The 23,995-nt window shown below is 36.7% G+C and overlaps 2 protein-coding genes across 4 annotated transcripts in view; one reads left to right on the top strand and one right to left on the bottom strand.

Annotated features, from left to right (window-relative positions):
- Positions 1-14,951, bottom strand: part of mia2 (MIA SH3 domain ER export factor 2) — a 27,012-nt gene extending 12,061 nt beyond the window's left edge. The window contains exons 1-14 of one of the 2 annotated variants that reach the window (XM_079832996.1): positions 14,686-14,951; positions 14,389-14,522; positions 14,159-14,251; positions 13,500-13,707; positions 8,629-8,937; positions 8,413-8,486; positions 6,151-6,282; positions 6,021-6,042; positions 5,025-5,113; positions 4,237-4,308; positions 2,191-2,301; positions 1,968-2,039; positions 1,771-1,875; positions 1,511-1,633 (exon numbers count right to left, since the gene is read on the bottom strand). In XM_079832996.1, coding sequence (XP_079689122.1) covers positions 1,511-1,633; positions 1,771-1,875; positions 1,968-2,039; positions 2,191-2,301; positions 4,237-4,308; positions 5,025-5,113; positions 6,021-6,042; positions 6,151-6,282; positions 8,413-8,486; positions 8,629-8,937; positions 13,500-13,707; positions 14,159-14,251; positions 14,389-14,522; positions 14,686-14,806 — 1,665 coding nt within the window. In that variant the 5' untranslated portion in view covers positions 14,807-14,951. Of the gene's footprint in view, positions 1-1,510; positions 1,634-1,770; positions 1,876-1,967; positions 2,040-2,190; positions 2,302-4,236; positions 4,309-5,024; positions 5,114-6,020; positions 6,043-6,150; positions 6,283-8,412; positions 8,487-8,628; positions 8,938-9,146; positions 13,708-14,158; positions 14,252-14,388; positions 14,523-14,685 lie in introns of both variants that reach the window. The other variant, XM_079832995.1, reaches the window with a different exon arrangement.
- gemin2 (gem (nuclear organelle) associated protein 2) lies at positions 7,520-23,995 on the top strand. 2 transcript variants are annotated; one of them, XM_079832999.1, is made up of 11 exons: positions 7,520-7,618; positions 18,230-18,364; positions 18,753-18,837; positions 18,919-19,008; positions 19,115-19,174; positions 19,252-19,362; positions 19,490-19,534; positions 19,616-19,684; positions 23,251-23,361; positions 23,509-23,567; positions 23,667-23,922. In XM_079832999.1, exons 2-11 carry the CDS (start codon positions 18,246-18,248, stop codon positions 23,701-23,703), a joined length of 786 nt encoding a protein of 261 aa, XP_079689125.1. In that variant the 5' UTR covers positions 7,520-7,618; positions 18,230-18,245; the 3' UTR covers positions 23,704-23,922. The 2 variants fall into 2 exon arrangements, with proteins under 2 accessions (XP_079689125.1, XP_079689124.1); XM_079832998.1 differs by lacking the exon at positions 7,520-7,618 and having other exon boundaries at positions 18,113-18,364; positions 23,667-23,995.

Raw genomic sequence — 23,995 nt, 5'->3', positions numbered from 1 at the left:
TAAAATAGCTTATAGAATGTAATTTAATGTTAACCTTAAAGCTGCCGTCCGTAAGTTTTACCTCTGTGTCGGCATCTCTGTTTGAAACTCTAATTGCAATTTATTATGTACGCGAGTTGTGCGTCGCCGCGGCTCCTCAGAGTGGATGAATCTAATGTTTTGAGGAGTTTGTGAGGCGGTCATTCATTCACCGCACCTGTGTCAATTCTGTACTTCAGAATCACAGATTCTACGCCTTGGAGTGTTAGTGTTTATTAGCGTTACATGTAGATTTCATTTTCCGTACAGTCTAATCTTTTGCTTTTGACTACAGGTGAATCTCCAGTTGTCACTGATGATTGTCATTTGGGCCTTTCTTGCTTACAATCCGCCATCAAAATGATTTTACAAAATTTAATTACTCCAGCTGCTGTGAGAAAAGGCTATAAATGACCCCCTGAAGAACATGCTCCTCATGTGCGTTACTACTACCAGAGTTGGCTCTGACTACTACTAGCCGGACTCTTTCTTTATGTATACAGACGTGACGTAATGACATAAAGACTAAAGAATTTCCCGCAGAAATCCACCATACCACTCTAATTATAACACATTATTACAAGCTTACCGTTGTGTATGGGGCTTAAGGTAAGGAGATAGTTTGAATACTGGCTTGTTGTGTACTTGCTCAAATTTATTTTGGATAATTTTAATTATCTTTAAGAAAGCTATTCAATGTCAACTCATTAGTTAACTAGAAAAAATTACTCTAGAAAAGAGCATTTTACTTAATATATGCACTGTATTAAATAATATTAATTATATTTATACTAAACCTGTTAGTGATATTTTCATTATTTAATGTATGATTGAATAAATATGTCATGAAAACAAGTTATTACAGTTTATTGCCATTTAAATATTTATGTCACCAACAAACTGGGGTAGAAACAATTCACTCATTAAAAAGTTGATATAAAAACTGCCGTATGTGCAAATTAAATCTTTGTACAACTAAGTTTTAGCTATTTGAGTGTTGATTATTAAATAAGTTTGATCAAATAAAATTGATTATTTATTTTCAGTTTTGGTTTTCAGCCAAGTGCATCCTGAATTTTCGGTTTCGGTCCAGAATTTTCATTTAGGTGCATTCCTAATAAGAAATATATCTTCAGCAGCAAATCATCATATTAGAATGATTTCTGAAGGATCACATGACACTGAAGACTGGAGTAACGATACTGAAAATGTAGCTTTGCCATCACAGGAAGAAAATACATTGTAAAATATATTAAAATACAAAACAGTTCTTTAAATATTTATATTTACAATATATTTCGCAATATTGCTATTTTACTGTATTTTTGGTCAAATAAGCAGCCTTGGGGCGTATTTCTTTCAAACTGATTTCTTTCAAAAACACAAAAAATCTTACCAACTCCAAACTTTTAAACAGTAGTGTATACACTGGCACTGGCACATGCACTACACATAATAGTCAACTACTAGTCTGGAGTCAATGTGTTTTTACCTTGATGCGTTCATCTTTATTAGTGCAGTCCTCCAGCATGCCAGAATGAGATCTTTCACACATTTTCATCTCCTCCTCCAGCTCACCGAGACGTTCACCCCAGCCCTCTGCTTCTTGCACCAGCTGTAGTGGTGATGGGCATATATGCACTCATGGTAAATGTGAGCAATGCATTACAGTGATTTTACTACAGTTATGTTAAAGCTTGAAAATATATACATTTTTCCTCTCCAAACTAAACATGCAAACACAAATCTCACCTGTGCTTTACTCTCGAGCAGCATTGCATGCTCTTCTTTGGCCGTCAGCAGGTTTTTCTTTAGTCTTTCTGTGTTGATCTCATGAATCTTCAGTGTTGTGTTGTCCTGCACATGAAAACACAGGTAACAGTATAGAATAGCAAATGACAATTAATGAGGAATATGACTGAAATATGCATCTCAAACATAGCCAATACCTGTTCTAACTGTGACTTTCGATCTTTAGCTTCTTCTTCTAAATTACTTAAAATCTGCTCAAGTTCAGCAAGCTGTAAAACAGATATAAAAAGCTGTTAAGACAGATTCAGGCAAAATAATGTGCATCAAGCATGAAAATTTGTCTATTTAGGGTGACTATTGTAGTATGGATTTGTAAAGTGAGTTTATGTGTGGGTTGGACTGTGTGTATGACAACGTTACCTGATCCTCTTGCTGTTTCCTTGCTTTGTTTTGTTGGGACAGCTCTTCTTGTAGCCTCTTAATTTCATTTTTCATCTGAGCATTTGATTGTTCAAGCTTCTTTGACGCAACCTAAGGGCAATATAATTGGACAAGGGTCAGGTAAGAAGTAAAGTGATCAGGAAGACACATTTTTTAAAGAGCCCCTATTATGCTTTTTCGAATATTACCTTTTATGTAGTGTGTAATAAAGCTGTTTGTGAATGTAAAAGGTCTGCAAAGTTTTAAAGGTGCGTGACTAATAAAGTTATTGTCTCCTAAAAAAAGAATACATTCTGAACTGCCGAAATGAGTCGTCAGCAATTCCAGTCTTTCTTTCTGAAGAACCTACATAGGTTACATTTTACATTTATGCATTTGGCAGACGCTTTTATGCGAAGCGACTTACAGTGGCCTTATTATAGGGACAATCCCCCTGGAGCAACATGGAGTAAAGTGCCTTGCTCAAGGACACACTGGTGGTAACCGCTGGGATCAAACCAGCAGTTCAATGGTTTAACCCACTGGACCTCCAACTCCAGGTTTCAACAAACTTGCATAATGCCAGCCTATTTGGTCTTCATTGGCTGCCCACGAACAACGTCTACTTCGACTCGCCCTCAAACACTGTAGTTGTAGCTGAGGCCTAGAAGTTTGATTCGTGTTCTCGACATGTCGAGACTGTTTTCTGCGCTGCAAAGCAAATCCACTTGCATGAACTTCCAACTGATGAGGACTCGGGCTCAAACTGATACAGTAAAAAAGACGCCATCGTTACTGTTTGTATTAATATGTATACAAGTGCTGAGGAAGTCATTCAGTAATGTACATTTCCTTTTTGAAACGCACTGTAAGCAGTAGACCAATCACAACAGACTGACCAATCAGAACAGAGTAGACTCTCAGAAAGGAGGGGTTTAGAGAGAGCGGATCCTTGATCAAGCCATTTTAGACACTGAGAAAAGTGGTGATGCCGCAATGTGTATTATGAGAAAATGAAAGTGTTTTTTTGACCTTGGATGCATGTAAACATTTAGTAAGAGAACCTTTAAAGGGTTAGTTCACCCAAAAATGAAAATTCCGTCATTAATTACTCACCCTCATGTCGTTCCAAACCCGTAAGACCTTCGTTCATCTTCGGAACACAAATTAAGGCTTTTTTGATTAAATCCGGGAGCTCTCTGACCTCTGCATATAGACAGCAATATAATTAAGACTTTTTAAAGGCCCAAAAAGGTAGTAAAGGCATTGTTAAAATAGTCCATGTGACTCCAGTGGTTCAACCTTAATTTTATGAAGCGACGAGAATACTTTTTGTGCGGAATAAACAAACAAAATTCAACAATTTCTTCTAGACTCTTACGCTGTTGGCGTAGTGTAAATGGTGCAGCGTCGGCCGACGCTGTTCAGGTGAGCACAACGACATGCGCACAAGTCTTTCTGCCGGAGAACTAGGGAGCGCTGCACTGTTTACACTGCGTCAACAACGTAAGAGTCTGACACAGGCTAGAAGAAATTGTTGAATAAAGTCGTTATTTTTGTTTGTTTTTGCGCACAAAAAGTATTCTCGTCGCTTCATAACATTAAAGTTGAACCACTGGAGTCACATGGATGATTTTAGCAATGTCTTTACTACCTTTCTGGGCCTTGAAAGTTTGAATTACGTTGCTGTCTATGGAGGGGTCAGAGAGCTCTCAGATTTCATCAAAAATATCTTCATTTCATACGAAGATGAACAAAGGACTTACGGGTTGAGGGCGAGTCATTTTTGGGTGAAAGAACCCTTTAAAATAGCACTTTAAACTTTAGTGGCTAAGTAACTGCATGCTTTTTTACAAAAAGATTTGAGTTGCAAATATGTGTAATACTATCAGGTTATTAAAACAAAAAAAAACATTCAAAGACTTAATTAGTTACAATGAGCACAATTAAAATGTACAAAAGTAAGTAACAATTCCTAAAGGACAAACTTTATTGAGAAACCAACATTTGAAGGGGGAAAAAAAGAAACATAATGATCATCTTTACCTCTAAACTGTCTTTTTCTGCAGCTTGAGCAGACACGCCATTGTTCTGCAGTGTGGACTCTAGTTTGTCAAACTGTTGAGACAGACAAACAGCATTGTTTAGGAGTTTTCAGTCTTTTAGATGCTACAGACCCCCAAATATGATCATTCTCATATAGTTTCTTGTACAAAAACCCAATGTATATTGAGAAAAAACATTATGTATAAAATATTATTCTAAAAAATATTTAGTTAGGTCACTATTAAAGGGATAGAACTCCCTCGTGAGTTTCAATCTTGTATGAGTTTTCATTTGTTTCCAAATCTGTACTTCTGTTGAACACAAATGAAGAATGTTGGTAACCAGACAGTTGACGGCACCCATTTACTTCCATAGTAGAGAAAAAATACTATGGAAGTTAATGGCTACCATCAACTGTTTGGTTACCAACATTTTTTAAAATATCTTCTTTTGTGTTCAACAGAAGAAAGAAATTCATACAGGTTTGGAACAACATGAGGGTGAGTAAATGAAGACAACATTTTCATTTTCAAGTCAAATTATTACTTTTTTCCTACTCGTACTGTACTATTAAACGTATTATTTAATCATTCGATTTTTTATTTGTTTTATTTTTTATAAGTTTTTCCTCTAAAGGTTTCCACAAACCCCCTAGCATTCCCCTGCGACCTGTTGGGGGTCTTCGGATGCCAGTTTGAAAACCTCTGGTTTAGAGAGACTGATTCAGGAGAAGAGTGCATTTACGAAAGTATCTATGTGTATTAAGTGTATAACATGACAGTTCTCACCTTCTGTTTAACCTCACTGAATGTCTCCAGCACTTTGCACTTTTCATCAAGCAGTTCAGCCACTTTATGTGCCATTTGCTTCTCTTTACCTGCAAAAAAGCCAACATCCAGGATCAATTGAAAGCTGACAGTAAGGATGAGTTAAAGGGTTAGTTCACCCAAAAATTTAAATTCTGTCATAATTTACTCACCCTCATGTCATTCCAAACCAAGACCTTCGTTCATCTTCGTAACAAAATTAAGATATTTTGATGAAATCCAAGAGCTCTTTGACCCCTCCATCCATAGACAGCAACGTAATTAACATTTTCAAGGCCCAGAAAGGTTAAGGTTGTTAAAATCGTCCATGTGACTCCAGTGGTTCAACTTTAATGTTATGAAGCGACGAGAATACTTTTTGTGCGCAAAAACAAACAAAAATAACGACTTTATTCAACAATTTCTTCACGTCTGACTACGCAGTTTACATTGTAAATACAGTGCAACTCCTGCATCATCATCTCACATTGTGAATACAGTGCAACTCCTGCATCACCATCTCACGCATGTGTCGCGGTGCTTACGTGAACAGCATCGGCTGTCATAGCACGAAAGTGCTGCACTGTTGTGTAAACTGCGTAGGAGACTGACACAGACGAGACAAAATTGTTGAATAAAGTCGTTATTTTTGTTTGTTTTTGCGCACAAAAAGTATTCTCGTCGCTTCATAAAATGAAGGTTTAATCAGAGTTTAAAAATGTTTTTAGTAACTTTCTGGGCCTTGAAAGTGTAAATTTACATTGCTGTCTATGGAGGGGTCAGAGAGCTCGGATTTCATCAAACATATCTTCATTTGTGTTCCAAAGATGAACGAAGGTCTTACAGTTTTGGAACTACATAAGGCTGAGTATTTAATGACAGAATTTTCATTTTTGGGTGAACTAACCCTTTAAACAGATAATAAGGACAGGTTTAAAGCAGAGAGCCGATAAGATCAAGAGATGGTAAAACACTCACTTGCATATAGTCGACTTTTCATCTGCAGAAAAAAACAGAAAAAGCTTGTGATTACTTGGTGAAATGAATGATGACATTCATAAAGTGTGCGCATTTTTTTGTGGTTCTTGAGCAGAAACGCATGACTTACAGAATGAATAAACCTGCAGCTGAACAGAAGCAGTGTGCATAAACCTAACAATCCAGTGAAAACCACAGCTTCCCATGGAAGTCCATATAAGTCAGGGCCAGGCCGGATATCATCAGGAAGTGAAGACACAACCTAAACAGAGGTTAAACAGTTATATTGAGTCTCAAAAAAGGAAAGTATAAAATATAAAATTGTACAAGCTTTCACACCATCAGTCTCAAAACACACACACACGAAAAAGCTTTAAACAGGATGTCCTATAGATAACCTAAAACCAATTTTACATGATGAGACATTTGTTTAGTAGTTTCATATTATAAGTTTTTTATATAATAATTTACAACACACACATATTGACCTATTTACAAAGAAATTTGAGCACTTTTTACTTTACTGTTATACCACCTGCCATTAAATCAAAATTATTAAATAAAAATAAAAATTATATGACCGACTCTAACAACCGACCACGTTTAAACTAAAATATTTCTATTGTTTATAATCTCAGACATCCTCATTTGTCATTGACCAGCAGTAACTGACCAAAACCAATGCCACTGTAAGATGAAAAAGAACAATATACAGTACACAATTTAAACCATTATAAACTGGTATATAAAGACAGCTGTTGTTGATCGTTAAATAAATACGTTTAATAAATCAATGATAATAATATAAACTGAAATGAGAAACGAACCAGATGCTTCAATGCTAACCAGCTAAGTTATATGCCTGAATATAAAGCAGTTTACACATTTAAAAGCCAGTGTACATCTAGTAAACACTGCACTCGAGTAAATAATGTGTACTATGATAGTTGACTTGAAATAAATATATATGACACCTGCTGACAGCTGCCACACATACACACTAACGCTGTTTCATCATTCACACACTGACACACATACATCTTTGATTTTCTCCACCGCGAGTGTGTAGTAAATCGTCGCTGCTCCTTTCATGTCAGTCGCTTCTGTGACGACCGACTCGGCCTTAAATTCGTCTGCCATGATTATATTCAAACTGAGTTATTCTGTATCTTGTAATCTGTTAATGTATCTGTTGTTACGCCATGGTGCCGCCGGATGCTGCTCTACTCTGACTGCTAGTGCGCATAGAGGAAGAGCGCACTCTTCCTTTTTAGGGGCGGGGTTCTTAACGCATAAATGTTTGTGACACCAAAATTTAAAGAGGACACCAGAGGTATTTGTTTCATCGTTTTTAAAAGACAAAATACTTATTTTGTTTATATAAACAGTATTTTGCTTTTATGCGACAAAATTAAATTCCACAAAAAAACGAACACCCCTATAAGGTTCATGGTTTCTTCCACACGTCACCAATTGCTGAATGCCACAACGTCCAGTTCGAGTTTTAAAGTGACCGACACTGAGGAATTAGTCAGTAAGCATTCACGAAAAATATTTGTCATGGGCTGGTTATGAAACGTCAATAGTTTCAAATGTGGGTAAGTATGTTTCACTAGTGGGTGTGTCAGTTAAATATACTGTACCTCGATAAACAAAGTCACTAAACCACAGACCGGTTGAGCAGCTCAAGTCTGTCTGAATTCGGCTCATCTCAAAATTACTACTTAATTTACCTTTTGTGTCTGCATTAATTTCTATTACACAGGTTTTATGGGTTATTTGATAATACAAAAGTAATAAGTACCGTTAAATATCATTAACTTGGCTTGAGTGCAAAATATGACACTGTTTGGCGACATGTCAAGACAGAAAATAGACTGTAGACGTCGGCAGTTTCCACGAGGAACAAAATATGGCTTGAAACGCTTTAGAAATATGTTTTGAACAAATAGTGGCTTCAGATTATTGCTTTTAATATTATATGGGACAATTAGGAGATACATATTATATGTACTGTACATTTACTGTAGGCTATATAGGCTAGTTAAAAACACTTTAGGAGGTGATTTGATTTAGGTGATTCTGTAATTTTCTAACAATAAACAATGATAATTAAAAAGTTAATCATTTAAATTACATTTATTTTTTAATTATACAGTAGAAAAGGGACTTTACTGGCCAAAATTATTATTTTAAAAGGCAAATACAGACATTTTATGTGTTAAATATTTTTTAAACACTTAAAAACACTAGCTATATCTTTCACATAAGACTAATTTTGTCTCACAACAAAATAACAATAAATTAATTTTGTTAATATGTTAAAAAAAAAAAAACACCAAAATGTACCAGCAGGATACTTTTCCTACACGTATTTCACATGAAGGCCTACCTTGTCCACAATAGATGCAATTTCATTAATTGTGACTTCAACAAAAACTGCCATTTGATCAAATTGCCATTCACCTGTCAAAAGAACAAAAACATAAGTGTTTACCATTTTCTATTCAATACGGTGAAATTAGTTTATTCATAAACAGGAGGATGAATAAAATTATGAGAAAAAATTAATTATTTTCATTTTAGGATGAAATACAAAAGGGGTTACCGTTCTGTGGTTCAATATGCTCCTCAGAGATTAGGTCATGGTTTGGGGAAGTAGTTTTCTTGATTTCAGAAGATAACCAATCCTCAGGCTTTCTTATTTCCTGCTCATCAGTCTGAACACCCTCCACATTAGCTATATTCGCAGAAAGGTACTTCTCCTCAGTGACTGGCTCATTTTGAGGATCGCTCAAGTCATTTTTATCAGATCTGTCTTCTGTAACTTGATTATTTTTAAGCTCTGTTGAGGAGATTAGTGTATTCTTATTCACATCTAGACATTCTTCATGAACACAGCCATCTTCGCTGATCCCTGTGATGAAAGAGAGGGAACATTATAGAACATGACAGCTTTTAGATTAGAAATAACTCAAGTAAGATCACAAAACCTAGATTTCCCATCAATCACATATATGCATTGTTTTGTTCCATGCAATATTCACCAAAATTATGTAATCTTTTATCTGCCATGCTTTTAAGAAGATTTTTTTTTTTAAATTATCAGTTTCAAATCATCAGTACCTGGGCTTTCTACACTGACTTCTGTTATCACTGATGGATATTTCTCTCTTAGAGTAGATAAGAGGGTAAACAGTGTTTGAAGTGCTGGATATTCTTTAATATTATTCTTGCCAGGAAAACCGGTATCTTGTTGAATATGTCCCAATTTTGTGTCCATCTTCATATGGTATTCCAACAGCTGTTCAAAGGCACGGAGTTCTTCAAGATCTTTATTATCTTGACCTGCATCAGTGTTTCCTATTTTCGAATCCAGCCAAGATAACTTGTAGTCTCCGAATAAATCTAAAAGATCTTGAATATTCTGTTCGCTCAGATGAGGATACAAGTTTGTATATTCTTGAGAAGTTTCTGTGGATTGATTAAAGGTCTTTTTTTCTTGAATTTCAGGTTTTCCAGGCCGTTCTTCATCACCCGGTTCCTCTTTATCTTCTGACTGCACCGCCTTGTCACTGTCATCACTTTGATCCCAAGTGGCACCTGTGTCACTTTCCTCCATTTTCGTGACACTTTCTGAATTGGTTTGATCTTCCATATTTGCAGTGTCAGTCTCCTCTTTGTGTTCAACACTCTGATTTTGATCAAGCATATTATTAATATTGCCATCCTGAACTGGGTCATTCTCCAAGAAATCATCTGTTAATTTTGTTTCTTTGGAAGTGGTATAGTCACCTGGGTCTTCAGTACTAAGAGCTTCAGTATTTTCTGGTAAACTGAGATCATGACCACCATCTTTTGAATCAGCAGATCCATCAGACGTGATTAGTGATGGGCATTTTGTATGGGTTTCCTCTATCAGAATCTCATTTGTGATTTGTGTGTCACCCTTTAGCTCTTTTGTTTCAAAATAATTCTGTGTAGGTTCAGAAATGCTACCTAATTCCTTTTGCTCTCCATTCACTACAACCTCATCTGCATATTCACCTTCTGAATCAGTATCCTTAACAATACTTATACCTGACTTTTGTATCTCCAGTAAGGCATCACGCGAGTCGCTGGTATTATCCATCTCATCATCTGTGGTGTTTAAGGCTGGATTTGACTCATAGTCTGTTTGTAGATTTTCTTCACTAATAACAGCTAATTCATCTGTTCTAAGAGTGGGAATATCAATAGTTCCTTCATCAAGAGGACAAGTGTCCAATTTATGTTTATTGCTCATTTCCGTTGCAAAAGCTTCTAAATCTGATAACTTTTCCTCATGAAATGTGATGTCTTTTGATAATACTTCATTTTTGTCCATAACTAACTTGTCATTTTTGTCCATAACTAACTTGTCATTTTTGTCCATAACTAACTTGTCATTTTTGTCCATAACTAACTCGTCTTTTCTGTCCGTAACTAACTCGTCATTTTTGTCCATAACTAACTCGTCTTTTCTGTCCATGACTAACTCGTCTTTTCTGTCCATAACTAACTCGTCTTTTCTGTCCGTAACTAACTCGTCATTTTTGTCCATAACTAACTTGTCATTTTTGTCCATAACTAACTTGTCATTTTTGTCCATAACTAACTCGTCTTTTCTGTTCGTAACTAACTCGTCATTTTTGTCCATAACTAACTCGTCTTTTCTGTCCATAACTAACTCGTCTTTTCTGTCCGTAACTAACTCGTCATTTTTGTCCATAACTAACTTGTCATTTTTGTCCATAACTAACTCGTCATTTCTGTCCGTAACTAACTCGTCTTTTCTGTCCGTAACTAACTTGTCATTTTTGTCCATAACTAACTTGTCATTTTTGTCCATAACTAACTTGTCATTTTTGTCCATAACTAACTCGTCTTTTCTGTCCGTAACTAACTCGTCATTTTTGTCCATAACTAACTTGTCATTTCTGTCCGTAACTAACTCGTCATTTCTGTCCGTAACTAACTCGTCATTTTTGTCCATAACTAGCTTGTCATTTCTGTCCTTAACTAACTTGTCATTTCTGTCCTTAACTAACTCGTCATTTCTGTCCTTAACTAACTCGTAATTTTTGTCCATAACTAGCTTGTCATTTTTATCCATAACTAGCTTGTCATTTCTATCCATAACTAACTCGTCATTTCTGTCCGTAACTAACTCGTCATTTCTGTCCGTAACTAACTCGTCATTTCTGTCCTTAACTAACTCGTCATTTCTGTCCTTAACTAACTCGTCATTTCTGTCCGTAACTAACTCGTCATTTTTGTCCTTAACTAGCTTGTCATTTCTATCCATAACTAACTCGTCATTTCTGTCCATAACTAACTCGTCATTTCTGTCCTTAACTAACTCGTCATTTTTGTCCATAACTAGCTTGTCATTTTTATCCATAACTAGCTTGTCATTTCTATCCATAACTAACTCGTCATTTCTGTCCGTAACTAACTCGTCATTTCTGTCCTTAACTAACTCGTCATTTCTGTCCTTAACTAACTCGTCATTTCTGTCCGTAACTAACTCGTCATTTTTGTCCATAACTAGCTTGTCATTTCTATCCATAACTAACTCGTCATTTCTGTCCATAACTAACTCGTCATTTCTGTCCTTAACTAACTCGTCATTTCTGTCCTTAACTAACTCGTCATTTCTGTCCATAACTAACTTGTCATTTCTGTCCATAACAAACTCACCATCTTGTTCTTTCGATGTACCTCGGTCATCTTCAGCTATTTTTTTTTCATGAATATATTCTGATAATGCATCCACAGTCAGTTCCAGATTCACATCCGCATTTACACTTTGACTAACTGTGACAGTTTCAATATGAGAGTCTATGTACAAATCTGAAACATTTGATTCTTGTGTTTTTTGAAAATGTAACTCATTATGAATATCTGTCTCTGGCAGTTCAGATGTATCAGCACCAGTTACAGTTTTATCATAATCACTTTCTTGCTGCTTGATGGTGTCTAAATTGCCTTGATCAGACAGCCTTTGTGTCAGCTTGTCCTCTGAAATGTCATCAGATGAATTAGTTAAGTTGATTTTGCTCTGAATAACTTCATCAATCAAATGATTTGCTGACTTATCATCACCGTCATTTTGGATGTTAGATTCTTGAGAAAAGCCATCTATTTCTCTAATGTCATCAGATGCAACAATGTCTTTTAAAGCCATTGTTTTCTCAGATAGTGCCGGAGTTTTACTAATTAAATCAGCATCCTTTGGGGTTGATTCTTGTTCATCAACATCAGACATTTTTTCCTTTTTTAACTTTTGTTGTTCAAGAAAGTCCTCCTTACCTGAATCTACCTCCTTTGCTGACTTTTCCTCATCACTTCGCATATCTCTCATATCTTGCTCCACCTCTCCCTCTAAAACATCAGCATTGTTTGCAGTTTTAACTTCTTCATTTAAATGATCTGCAGACTTGTTTTCAATGGTTTGTGAATCTGTGCTGTCTTCTGTCATATCAAATGCAATGCTATCTTTTGCTTTATCAGAGAGCAACTGAGTTTCACTAAGTACATCATTGTCTATTGGGTTTGAGTCCTGCTCATCAATATCAGTCAACATTTCTTCTTCATCTTGATCCTCGCTATTTTTTTGTTCCTCGTCAAAGTCTTCCTTACCTGGATCTTCTTCCTTTGCTGTGTTTTCCTCATCTCTCTTTACGTCCGTGTCTGTCTGAAATGGAAGTTTAAGCACTGATGGCAGGCCGCTGTCTGAAAATATGGACTGTGAGCTTGATTCTAACTCTTTGGTTTCAATGTTCTCAGTATTTGTAGCGAATCCAGGGCTTCTTTCCTCAGACAAACCTTCTTTGCCTCCATCATCCTCATCTTGTTTAGTTTCCTCTTCTTTGTAAAGGTTTGTAATTCTGTTGTACATGTTGCCGTACCACCCCGTCGGTTCTTCTACTTTTTCATTGTCTGATCTCATGTTCTCCATAGGACCATCCTTATTCTCCACACTGTCATCTGGGTTGTTTTCATCTCTCTGTATTTTGTCATCCACATCTATGTTCTCACTGGGGTTAAGAATGCTTTGGTCCTCCATGTGTGTGTTTTCATCTTCCAGCTCAGTTTCAGGTTTAGTTGGAGCTGGAGTATCGTCTTCACTAAAGCCCAAGACATCTTTACCCATACTTATCCAGGAGCTAGACTGCTGAGATGAGGTGTCTTTATCATTTGTTGGGTTCTCAATATTGTCCTGAGTATCAGTCTTTAGATCCTTGTTTCCAAATCCAAAAGCATTGGTCAATTCACCCCTGATCCAACCAAACGTTCCAGAGTTTGTCTTCTCCTCCAAGTGGTTCTCCTCAATATCCATCACTATTTTTCTGCTTTTGAAGGATTCTTCACTGCTCTCATCCTGTGGTTCATCATTGCTTTGTTCATTCCTGCCAAACCATCCACTAACAGCAGAGCCTATCCACGAAGACCCACCTTTTTCTGTTGTCTTGGGGCTGTTTTGATCAGAAACATCTTGAACAGAAATCTTGCTGGGTTCACTTTCTTCTCTATCAGCAGGTTTATCATGGACTTCATTGATATCGGTTTCTTGTGTTTCTTGTGTCAAATCTTCCAGATCATCAATTTCAGTGCTGCGCTCAATGACTAAGCCATTTTCATCAAAGCAGATGAAGTCATATTCCTGAGGAGAGAATTTATGATTAATATTTATGTTCTTGTTAGACTCTTTTTTTTTAACCAAATCAGCATACATAGAATAATTAATTCTATCAGATAATTCGGAAGGGGCAGGGTTTATGCAGACAAAATGATTGGAGAAATGTCTTTTTTTTCATTTAATTTCATTTCACCTGAAGACTTATGGTTATGGCATTTTGAAAGTCAAAAAAAAAAGTAAAAAGTAATATGCACGGATGATTCATTAAATATGCATTTAGAAAACAGGGCGACTTTCCATTTCATGATGTCATGAATTGTTTTTGTTGCTGTAACTGATATATTGTATAAGTAGATTTGATTATATGAAATAATATTTTCAGCCTAAAACCACTTAATGTAGATGTATCACATGAAGCATATTTTTTTTAGGTTACTCATAAAACGTTTTTATTTTTATTTTTTATGTACATTACCTGGGCCGGCACTTGGATTTCCTTTTTCTCATCAATAAACAGTTGATCAACTTTGATGGCATCCTTTGGGAACAGTCCGGACAGCTTTTCTATCTGCAAAATGTAAAATATTATGAATATAATGATTTTATTTATCAGTAAACTTAAGAACATTAAACCCATGCATGCATATTTTTAATTCATCAATAATTGAATTAATCAAGAACAGAACCAGAAAAGAGTAGACTCACACTTCCTGCCCAGAGATCATTTCTTTTTCCAGTGAGTTTGTAGTAAACAGTGATCATTTCCCCTTTTTTGAAGTTTAGAAAGCGGCAGTCTTTAGCACTATGGTCTCTCTGTGCCTGCACACGACTTATCATGCCTGAAGTAATAAGAAACGGACAAAAACTCAAAGATAAGAAAGTATGACAATAACATGCACATAATTAAAAACTTTTGCACAAAGCCATACAATTATAAGATGAACAGGTAAACACACAATCTTTGCTTTTACAGTATCTGAATATAAATGATGAACTACTTACTTTCACATTCGGGGTCTCCACATAATTTGTAGTCTGAAATCAAACCCAAACCGTGGTGTAAAAAGCCAAAGACAATATGAAACAAAATGAATGAACGTAGTGCTGCCATGTTTGGATTCATCCAGCTATTCCCTTCATCTCAGTAGATCATGTACATTTCCAAATCCAATAGTCAGAGGGAAAGCCAAGCTAAATCCCAGATAAATGTCATTCCCTCTGTCTTGTCAGAGAATGAGCCAATCTATGGAGATCACATTCTGACAAGCAGAGATTGGATTAGCCTATAGGTTACTGCCAGTAAATCATTAACATCACCACACGCCACATCACAAACTCGCATTGGACCAAAGCCACATTCAAACTGATAAGGTTTCACAATGTTAGTTAGACTACATAGACCACTTTGTTTGGATTTTACTTGAGATATTATAGTGATTAAATGCCTGTACACAGCCTGTATACAGGATCAAGATTTAAAATAATAGTCCACAACTATAAAAATAACAACACAGAGATCACTTTAAAAAAAATTCCAGCTGATGAATGATAAAAACATTAACAGCCAATCAGAAACTGCAGATATAAAATATTGTCTGAATCCGACATTGCCCCTTAAACCATCATTCACTATTCCCTACGTTAGTCCACTAATATAGTTCACTTGAAGGAGTGAATGAAAACGAGTGAGTGAATTCGGACAGCCGTTGAGTGTACAATAGGCCAGGGGTTTTCAAACTGGGGTCTGGGGACCCCCAGGGCCAGGGGTCCTCCAGAAGGTTCTAAGGGGTCCTGAGAAAATTTCAGAGTATAAAAAGACAAAGCAAAAATGGATAAAGTCTACCGAATATTCTAACGGTTTCATTTCTAAATGTTTCTCTCCTTTCTTGCCATATACATTCCAGAAATGTATGTTTGCTTTGTATCTTTCTCGTGAGTTTTTCTCACTATAGTCCACTTTATCTCACTCAGTGGGGTTGTAAGGCAGTATTCTTAATGCAGGACGTAAGTTGCTTGCATACATTTATTGTGAAAGTTGCTTATACAAATATTTTTTAATTGAAAATGTTCTTCTTCGGGTTTATACATCCAACATTAATAAGCCAATTTAAGTTGGGAAACAATATGTTGTATTTATAATGTCACACTTACTATTTATCTAACATTTTAAATGTTTTTTCGTACATAAAAATAGATGGATTTTAGGAAGGGGGTCCCTCATAAAGGTTCATTATATTTGGGGGTCGTTGGCATAATAAAGTTTGAAAACCCCTGCAATAGGCTGTACACTCGTTATTGTGGTGCAATGTGGGATTGAATGAGTGCACTCAATAACATCCACTATGGTTTCGGACACCACTACAAATGACTGTATAGGGGCGATTTCGGATTCAGCCATTGTGTTTTGGTGTAGATGCTAATGTAGTTATCGTTATCTTTGATGTGAACAGGCCTTAAAGCGATAGTTCACACAAAAATGAAAATTCTGTCATCATTTAATCACCCTCAAGTTGTTCCAAACAAGTTGAGTTTCTTTGTTCTGCTGAACACAAAAGAAGATATTCTGAAGAATGTTTGTAACCAAGCAGATACAAGCAACCATCGACTACCATAGTTGGGGAAAAAATACTAGTCAATGGTTGCTTAGGTCAGCTTGGTTACAAACATTCTTCCAAATATATTCCTTTGTGTTCAGCAGAACAAAGAAATTAATACAGGTTTGGAACAACTTGAGAGTGAGTAAATTATGACAGAATTAAAATTTTTGGGTGAACTACCCCTTTAAGGCCTTAAAGGGTTAGTTCACCCAAAAATGAAAATTCTGTCATTAATTACTCACCCTCATGTCGTTGGACACCCGTAAGACCTCCGTTCATATTCGGAACACAAATGAAGATATTTTAGTTGAAAGCTGATGGCTGAGAAAGGCTTCACACAGGCCTCCATTGGCATTCAGTACATTGACACTTCCAAGATCCATGAAAGGCACTTAAAACGTCGTTACAAAGTCTATCTCACCACAGTGGCTCTACAATAATCATACAATGCGACGACAATAGTTTTTGTGCGCAAAAAAAAATCAAAATAACACCTTTATCCAACTTGTTCTCGACTTCCGTGTATGCCTCCACGACGCATGCGCGAGAATATGACGCAGATCCGGCGTTCGGACATATGACCCAGAAGCGATTTGTTTACGAGCAGAGGAAGACGCGCGTGTCTAAGCTGTTGGATTCTACATTGATCGTGCTTTAGGTCTCGGCGTAGTGCTCAAAATGGAGCTTAAGTGTGTATTTCATCGATTCCCGAACACCGGCGCTACGTCATATTCTCGCGCATGCGTTGTGGAGGCGCACACGGAAGACAAGAACAAGTTGGATAAAGGTGTTATTTTGATTTTTTTTTGCGCACAAAAACTATTGTCGTCGCATTGTATGATTATTGTAGAGCCACTGTGGTGAGATAGACTTTGTAACGACGTTTTAAGTGCCTTTCATGGATCTTGGAAGTGTCAATGTACTGAATGCCAATGGAGGCCTGTGTGAAGCCTTTCTCAGCCATCAGCTTTCAACTAAAATATCTTCATTTGTGTTCCGAATATGAACGGAGGTCTTACGGGTGTCCAACGACATGAGGGTGAGTAATTAATGACAGAATTTTCATTTTTGGGTGAACTAACCCTTTAAAGCATGCACAGTAAATATTACTAACCTCATTTAATTATCAGTTCAATCATTTAAGATCTGTGTGACTAAAAGTAAGGTTGTCTAGAATTAATAAAGACATTATGAATACAGAAAATATTCAGAGAGGAAGGTTAGCCTACATGCTTTTCATTAGCAACCCATAGAAGTGATTAAAAGATACAGGTCATAATCTTTTCATTATATTTTTTTAATATAATAGATGAGAGTGCTCTTTCCAGTACAATAATAACTTATTCATAGTGCATCTGGGTAAAATGTCAGCCAACTCAGTTACGGTGTTGTTAGAGGAACTATTACTGATAGGAGTGACTGACTGAGCAAAGGTCTGCAGAGTCTGAAGTTCTGCCAGAAAAACAAAACCTTATTTCATTTATCAGTCTAGAGGATATTATTTTCATGCCTAATTTCATTTAATGGATTCAATTTAAGTATTTCACATAATATTGCATGTGAAACTGTGGCTTTTCATGTGGTTTATTAAAAATCCCCTCATATGAAGTTATCAAAATGCCCCTGAAATTCACTTCCAGGGGCAAATGTTGCCACTTAAAAAGTATGCAAAGCATTGAAAAATCTTCATATTCTACTTCTATATTCTGAATGCTTATCCATTTTATGTTCATAGTCCCTTCGCCTTCATATTTCTCCCAAACAACAGATGTCACTACACATCTTTCCATCTGTATCATAGCGAGTGATTAAGAGTCACCACGGTAACCGTCGCGTCCATTGGGCGTCATCGTGCCCACAGTGTTTTCAAAATGGAGAGGTTGACAAGCACACAGAGAACGTGCAACAGCGACTCATGAATGCTGATTTATTTTGATTATCGCGCATAGAAAATAACGCAAAGACATGAAGTCAGACGTGGAGGAGTTGATGCCCAGACTTCTGCCCGTGGAGTCATGCGACGCTGATGAAAAGATTTCTAACGAACCGCCCAGAAACCCTCAAGAATATCTCAGACAGGTCCAGTAAGTCATTCTACATCATCAGTCTTCAATATATTGTCTTTTCAAAGTAGTCGCAAGTAGAACTTTACTTATATAAGCACCAGGTTTTACAAAGTGCTTTACATACGCACATACATATCAAGTACTCTATGCACTCAATGATAACATAAGAAAAATAATAATTAGAATAGAAAATAATAGAATAAAATAATATGCAAAACCAAATAAACACAGAAGTCTCTGATATAAGTTTAATGATCTAAATTGTGTATATTTAGGCACATTCATATTTAATAATATTGCAAAAGTAGCTATATATTTGTAATAAAATACTTATTGTCTTATTATTTGTCAGATACAGCTGTATTTCTTTCTTTTTTTTTTTTACAGTGAGCATTATGTTTTACAGGAAGGAAGCTTCTCTATGCCCTGATGTTGTTGTGGCACAAATTGATCCAAAGAAGCTGAAGAAGAAACAATCCGTGAATGTGTCTGTGAGTGAGACAAGTGAACACTGACTAGTAAGTTGTAAATCTTGTTATATGTGTAATAATTTTGCATATTTTGTTTCACAGATCACAGGTTGTATGGCCGCCCCTCAGGGTTTCTCTCCTAGCTTGAAATGGCAGCAACAACAAGTCAGCAAATTCTCAGAAATCAGACAGGTGTTCAATTTTAACTGCACTGGTTACGTTTACTTCTACAATCACAAAATCAAGCATCTAGCATTTGTCTGTTTAGTATCGTCAATATATCTCTTTCTTGTTTCAGAGTGTTAACAAGCATCGTCAGCATTGGAATGCTCAGTTTTTGGATGATAATGTTGTCATGGTAAGAAAATTAATATGTGGACAGAAGTTTCAACATTAAAAAAGGTGTTTTAAAAGCAAATACTTCTCCCCCTTTAGCCTAAAACTGAGGATGAGGATGGATGGAGGAGGTTCTGCTTGGGTGAGAATGTTTGTCTTGACATTCAGCTGAAAGAAGACAACGTTAACCCGGGTCTTGATTATGTCAAGGTACTAATTCCGCCTTTATCATGCATTGTGGTAGTAGTTGTCAGCATGAATCGATTACATCAAGTAGATTTATTATCACACCCTGAGAATTCGGTCATGGTTTGATGTTCTTGAATTTCTTTATCAGACTGGTTTCCCGCCTTTCCTGAGCATTGTCAGCAAACTAAACCAGGTAACTGTCACTTGATTATTAACATATAAATCACATACAAATTGTATATTTAATTGTCTTTTCATTGCATTCTCTCTTCAGTCAACCATCTCTGCGGTGCTTGAGTATTTAATCAATTGGTTTGAGGAGAGAGACTTTGTACCACAGTTGGTGAGTTCAATTGCTCCATTTTGCCATATCCATGCATCAGGACCTGACTTTGATATTATTCTTTTAAGATATGTTTAATAAGTTTAAAGTTTTTTTGTCTTTAAAGGCACCATTAAAGGTCCCATGGCATGGCATTTTTCTATTATTTTATAATGTTTCCTGAGCTGTACTTATATTGTTAGTATGACTTTTACATCATAAAATGTCATAATTTAGAAATAAAAGGCATTTTTTCTATACTGCTGTTTGCCCTGTGGCTGAATGCCCTGCTTCAAGAGGCGTGTCTGCTGTGAGACTTCAGTAAAAACACCCACTGTTGTGATTGGCTGACATCTTTGCATTTTATATGAGCGGAGGGGGCGTGGTTTATCGAGGCACGAGCAGGCACGAGTCTGCCAGGGAGACGGATGGACCTGAGTTCACTTCACATCAGTTCTCAGCATGTCTGAACTGTTTTAGTTACAGCATATACTTTAGGTTATTAGTCTATTTCTAGTCGGAGGGACTGTCACTCATGTCAGAAAGTTAGTAACTTTAGTAAATTATGGATCAGCGCTGACTGGAGACGCGAACCGTTTAGAACGATTCAGTCCAATTTGGTGAACTGATTCGGTTCACTAAAAAGAACTGGTTCAAAAGAAAGATCGTTCGCGAACCGGACATCACTAATGTATCAGAGACTGAGCTCAGCGATTGCTAACAAAGTTATTTATAGTAACTACTGAGTTATGAGAGCGCTGTCAGTCAGCGCGAGTTTATTGTGTTTGTATCTGAGAGTTCTGAATAAACAGTCACACCGAGTCCGTCTCTTCATCATTATTCTACCAACTTTGTAACACATGCAAAGTACCATTACAGCTGTCGAGATGAACGAGTTAAAAGTAAGTGTTGATAATAGCATTATTTTTAAAATAAAATAAAAGCGTCAGTGACGCGCGTTGAGTACACAGCGCAAACAAAGACACAACAGCAGTAATCGGATGTAATCCAGTTTATTGTGGGGCTAGGCTGGCTAGCCCGGATATGCTCAAGCTTACCCCCCTTCTGCTTAATCTCACGCCGCGTTTGGTGCCTCCGCTGTGGGCCAGATGCAGTACTGTGGGTCGGGGATGTTGAAGGCCGAGCTTCGGCGTGTGTGAGGTTTATCTCTGCTGATGTTGAGCAGAAACTCATGACTGTATGCACATTTTAGAACCGATAGACGCGACGAGGACGTACAAAAACACTGACTCACAAGATATAAAACACGAAAACACCGTTCTGTCTGGAGAGAGAGAAGCCGCATTGTGTGCACGAATAATAAATAATTAGCTACACATCAGAAATCACTGATCACAGATCAGAAGGAACTGAAAAAAGACTTCTGTTTTCATTTGTACATCCAAACACTGAGAAACTGCCAGCGTTCACTCGTTCACAAGCAATGATGCAATGATCTCTCGACGAGCGTTTGCATGGGCGTGCCAGATTCTCTGGGCGGAGGAAAGGGAGGAAACCGTGCCTGCTTGGACGTCAAAGCAGGAGACTTCAGGATTGGCTAGTCTGGCCTGTCATTTTCTCAAAGGCAGAGAAAGACAGCCACAACTCGGTTTTACACCGATCAACATTTCTATCCACTTGGGGACAATATTCAGGCTAGGGGAACTCATATTAATGTTGAAAAACCTCATAAAATGAAAATTTCATGCCATGGGACCTTTAAACAGACGTTGCGATTAGTCTTTTCTTTCCTATTCAGTAACTAAGCATTTTTACTTTGTTACTGTACTTAAGTTGTCGGGCTATCACCAAACCAAGCTCAATTTTTTCAAGATTGGACATTCTGGGGAATCTTCTCTGTATTTTCTACTGCACAAAAGGTGTGATCCAAATGACTCTGTACGAAATGGATAATGGATAAGCCAGTTTGTGATTTGTCCCTGCAAATTTGTAACTGAAGCAGGATAAAAATATGTACAGGTTTCCAGCCTGAGTTGCAGGGCAAAATCAAATTGCTGGCAGATCGGGCTGGGTTTACCCAGTCTAGTACTTAAGTACATTTTTCAAGTATCTGTACTTTACTGGAGTATTTTTATTTTGATAAACTTTTACTTCACTACATTCCACAGCATAATAGTGTATTTACTCCACTACATTTCATAAAAACACATTGTTACTCGTTATTTTGAACTGAAGAAATCGGCATACATGCTCTGAGATGCAATAGCAGTATCTGATTTGTGAACGAGCTGATTCTTTTCAGTGAACCTGTTCAAACGGTTCGCAAATCGTACCAAACGATTAATTTGCGAATTTGTACTGTTCTCGAGTCAGCAACTTGATGATCTGTTCAGAGCCTGATTATTGTAAATGAAAATCATATTTAGGTAACCACTTTTAATTGTTTGTGGACTAAATCTGCTGTAAAGGGGTGAGCTGTAATGCTTGAATGTGGGCATGTCCATATCACAATCTCAAAGATTTAGATTTAAAAAACAACAACATAACATTAAAATAATGTAAATTCCCCTAGTCTAAAAGACTAAAATGCATGTTTGAGCTGTTTTAACTAAAAGCAGCTTGGTCTAACATATCTTAAAATATGTCACTGCCATTTTGTCTCAATATGCACACCAGTAATGTTTTTTTTCTAAGGGATGTTTATAAAAGCTACTTAAATGTCCTAATTAAACTAAGGCCTAATCCTGGCTCAGTCTAAGACCTGTCTGTGAAACCGGGCCATTATGTATCTGCATCCACTAATCTTCCTTACTGACTAGTGCTGGCTACTGATATAATAATTAATATTGATGTTCCATCCAGCAATTCTTCCTCCTCTGGGTATTTTGAGCAGAAGGATTAAATAAAATATATTATATAAAATTAATGTAAAGGTACATAAAATTACAAAATAAACATTAATTGATCAGTACTTTTTACTTTAAGTACATTAAAAATCAAAAACTCAAGTAAAATTGGAAAGGAGTACTTAATTAGTACTTAAGTATCTGTACTTGATTTGTGTACTTCATCCACCACTGCATATATCTGAGTGAAACGGCTTCTCTAACAAGAAAAAATGTAGAGCGGGACTTGATTTTGTCCATCAGAAATTGATTGGATAGTTGTGGTTTTCTATTGGTCGATCACATGTCAGTGACAGGTTGCCCCGCCCTCGCACCGGTAAACACGTCATCAGAGAAGAGATGCTGCTGCAAGAGGGAGGGGAAGTTATTTTAATTAAAGATCATAAGTGCACATGAATTTAAAAATAATAAAGATGTGCACAAATTATGTAGACTTGTGTACTTACATTATCCCAAATGTTTCCAAGAATGTTTAAATCCAGAGAAATAAGCAATTGTAACCAGGACACAGACCATGTACGTGCGCTGCCTATCAATGACATCAGTTTGTAGAAACCATGGAAACACCAAAGATGCTTTAATATATTAGTATAGTTTTGAATAAGCAACCTCTAGTGGTGAGAAATTACATATTGTGGCTTTAAAATGTAAAGGTATTATTAATCTGTAATTGCTCAGTGTATCTGTACATTTCATACACTATAACATTTATCTTCACAGGGCAGATGGCTATATGCATTACTAGCGTGCCTTGAGAAGCCGCTGCTTCCTGAAGCACATTCCCTTATCAGAGAGTTGGCGAGACGCTGCTCAACAGTGCGTGCCAATCTGGTAAACACCTTTTGGTTTGCTCTGAATTAAAAGCTAGGTTATCACAATTTTCTCCCTTGCTTCCGTTGCAGTTGCGCAAGTGAAGGCTTGTTTGCTGGCAGCTTAAAATAGGTTGTCTAAAATAGACTGGATATTTTTCTCTTCCAGGAGAGCAAAGATGATGATCGTTTGTCAGCTCTTAACTTGATGATTTGTATTGTTGCCAGGTAACTGACATTATAACGGCTGTTCTAACCAGATTTAGTGTTCCCTGAAATATGTACTGGTGTTGTTATGACGTATAATCACAATTCTCTCTGTTAAAGGTATTTTGAGCAAAATGACTTGGCTGACAAAGACTGAGACACAGATGGAAGAGCCTTTGTGAGGAAGTTCATGTGTGTTGGAGGAACTATGAGAGATACTCAGGAGATTTTGTAGAATATAGACTACAATATTTTGCCAAATTTCTTTGAGTTCCATGTAATATTAAAGTAGACCTGTTACAACTACAAATGACTGTCATTTTGAATCATTGGTATTGTCAAATAAAAGTTAGTTTTTGACATAAAACGCATATGCATCTTTGGCTTCTTGGTATTTCATTGTCATTGTGTTGTCCAAAACCATGAAAGATTTATTAAAAAACGAACTT

The sequence above is a fragment of the Gobio gobio genome (assembly GCF_949357685.1).
Source record: "Gobio gobio genome assembly, chromosome: 13".
Lineage (NCBI taxonomy): Eukaryota > Metazoa > Chordata > Actinopteri > Cypriniformes > Gobionidae > Gobio > Gobio gobio.
This window is presented reverse-complemented; position numbering and strand designations above follow the sequence as displayed.

Coding starts and splice junctions, on each gene's coding strand:
- gemin2 (XM_079832998.1), top strand. CDS start 18,246: ATGAAGTCAGACGTGGAGGAGTTGATGCCCAGACTTCTGCCCGTGGAG. Junction 18,365..18,752: donor GAATATCTCAGACAGGTCCA/GTAAGTCATTCT, acceptor TATGTTTTACAG/GAAGGAAGCTTCTCTATGCC. Junction 23,362..23,508: donor CAACAGTGCGTGCCAATCTG/GTAAACACCTTT, acceptor TTTCTCTTCCAG/GAGAGCAAAGATGATGATCG.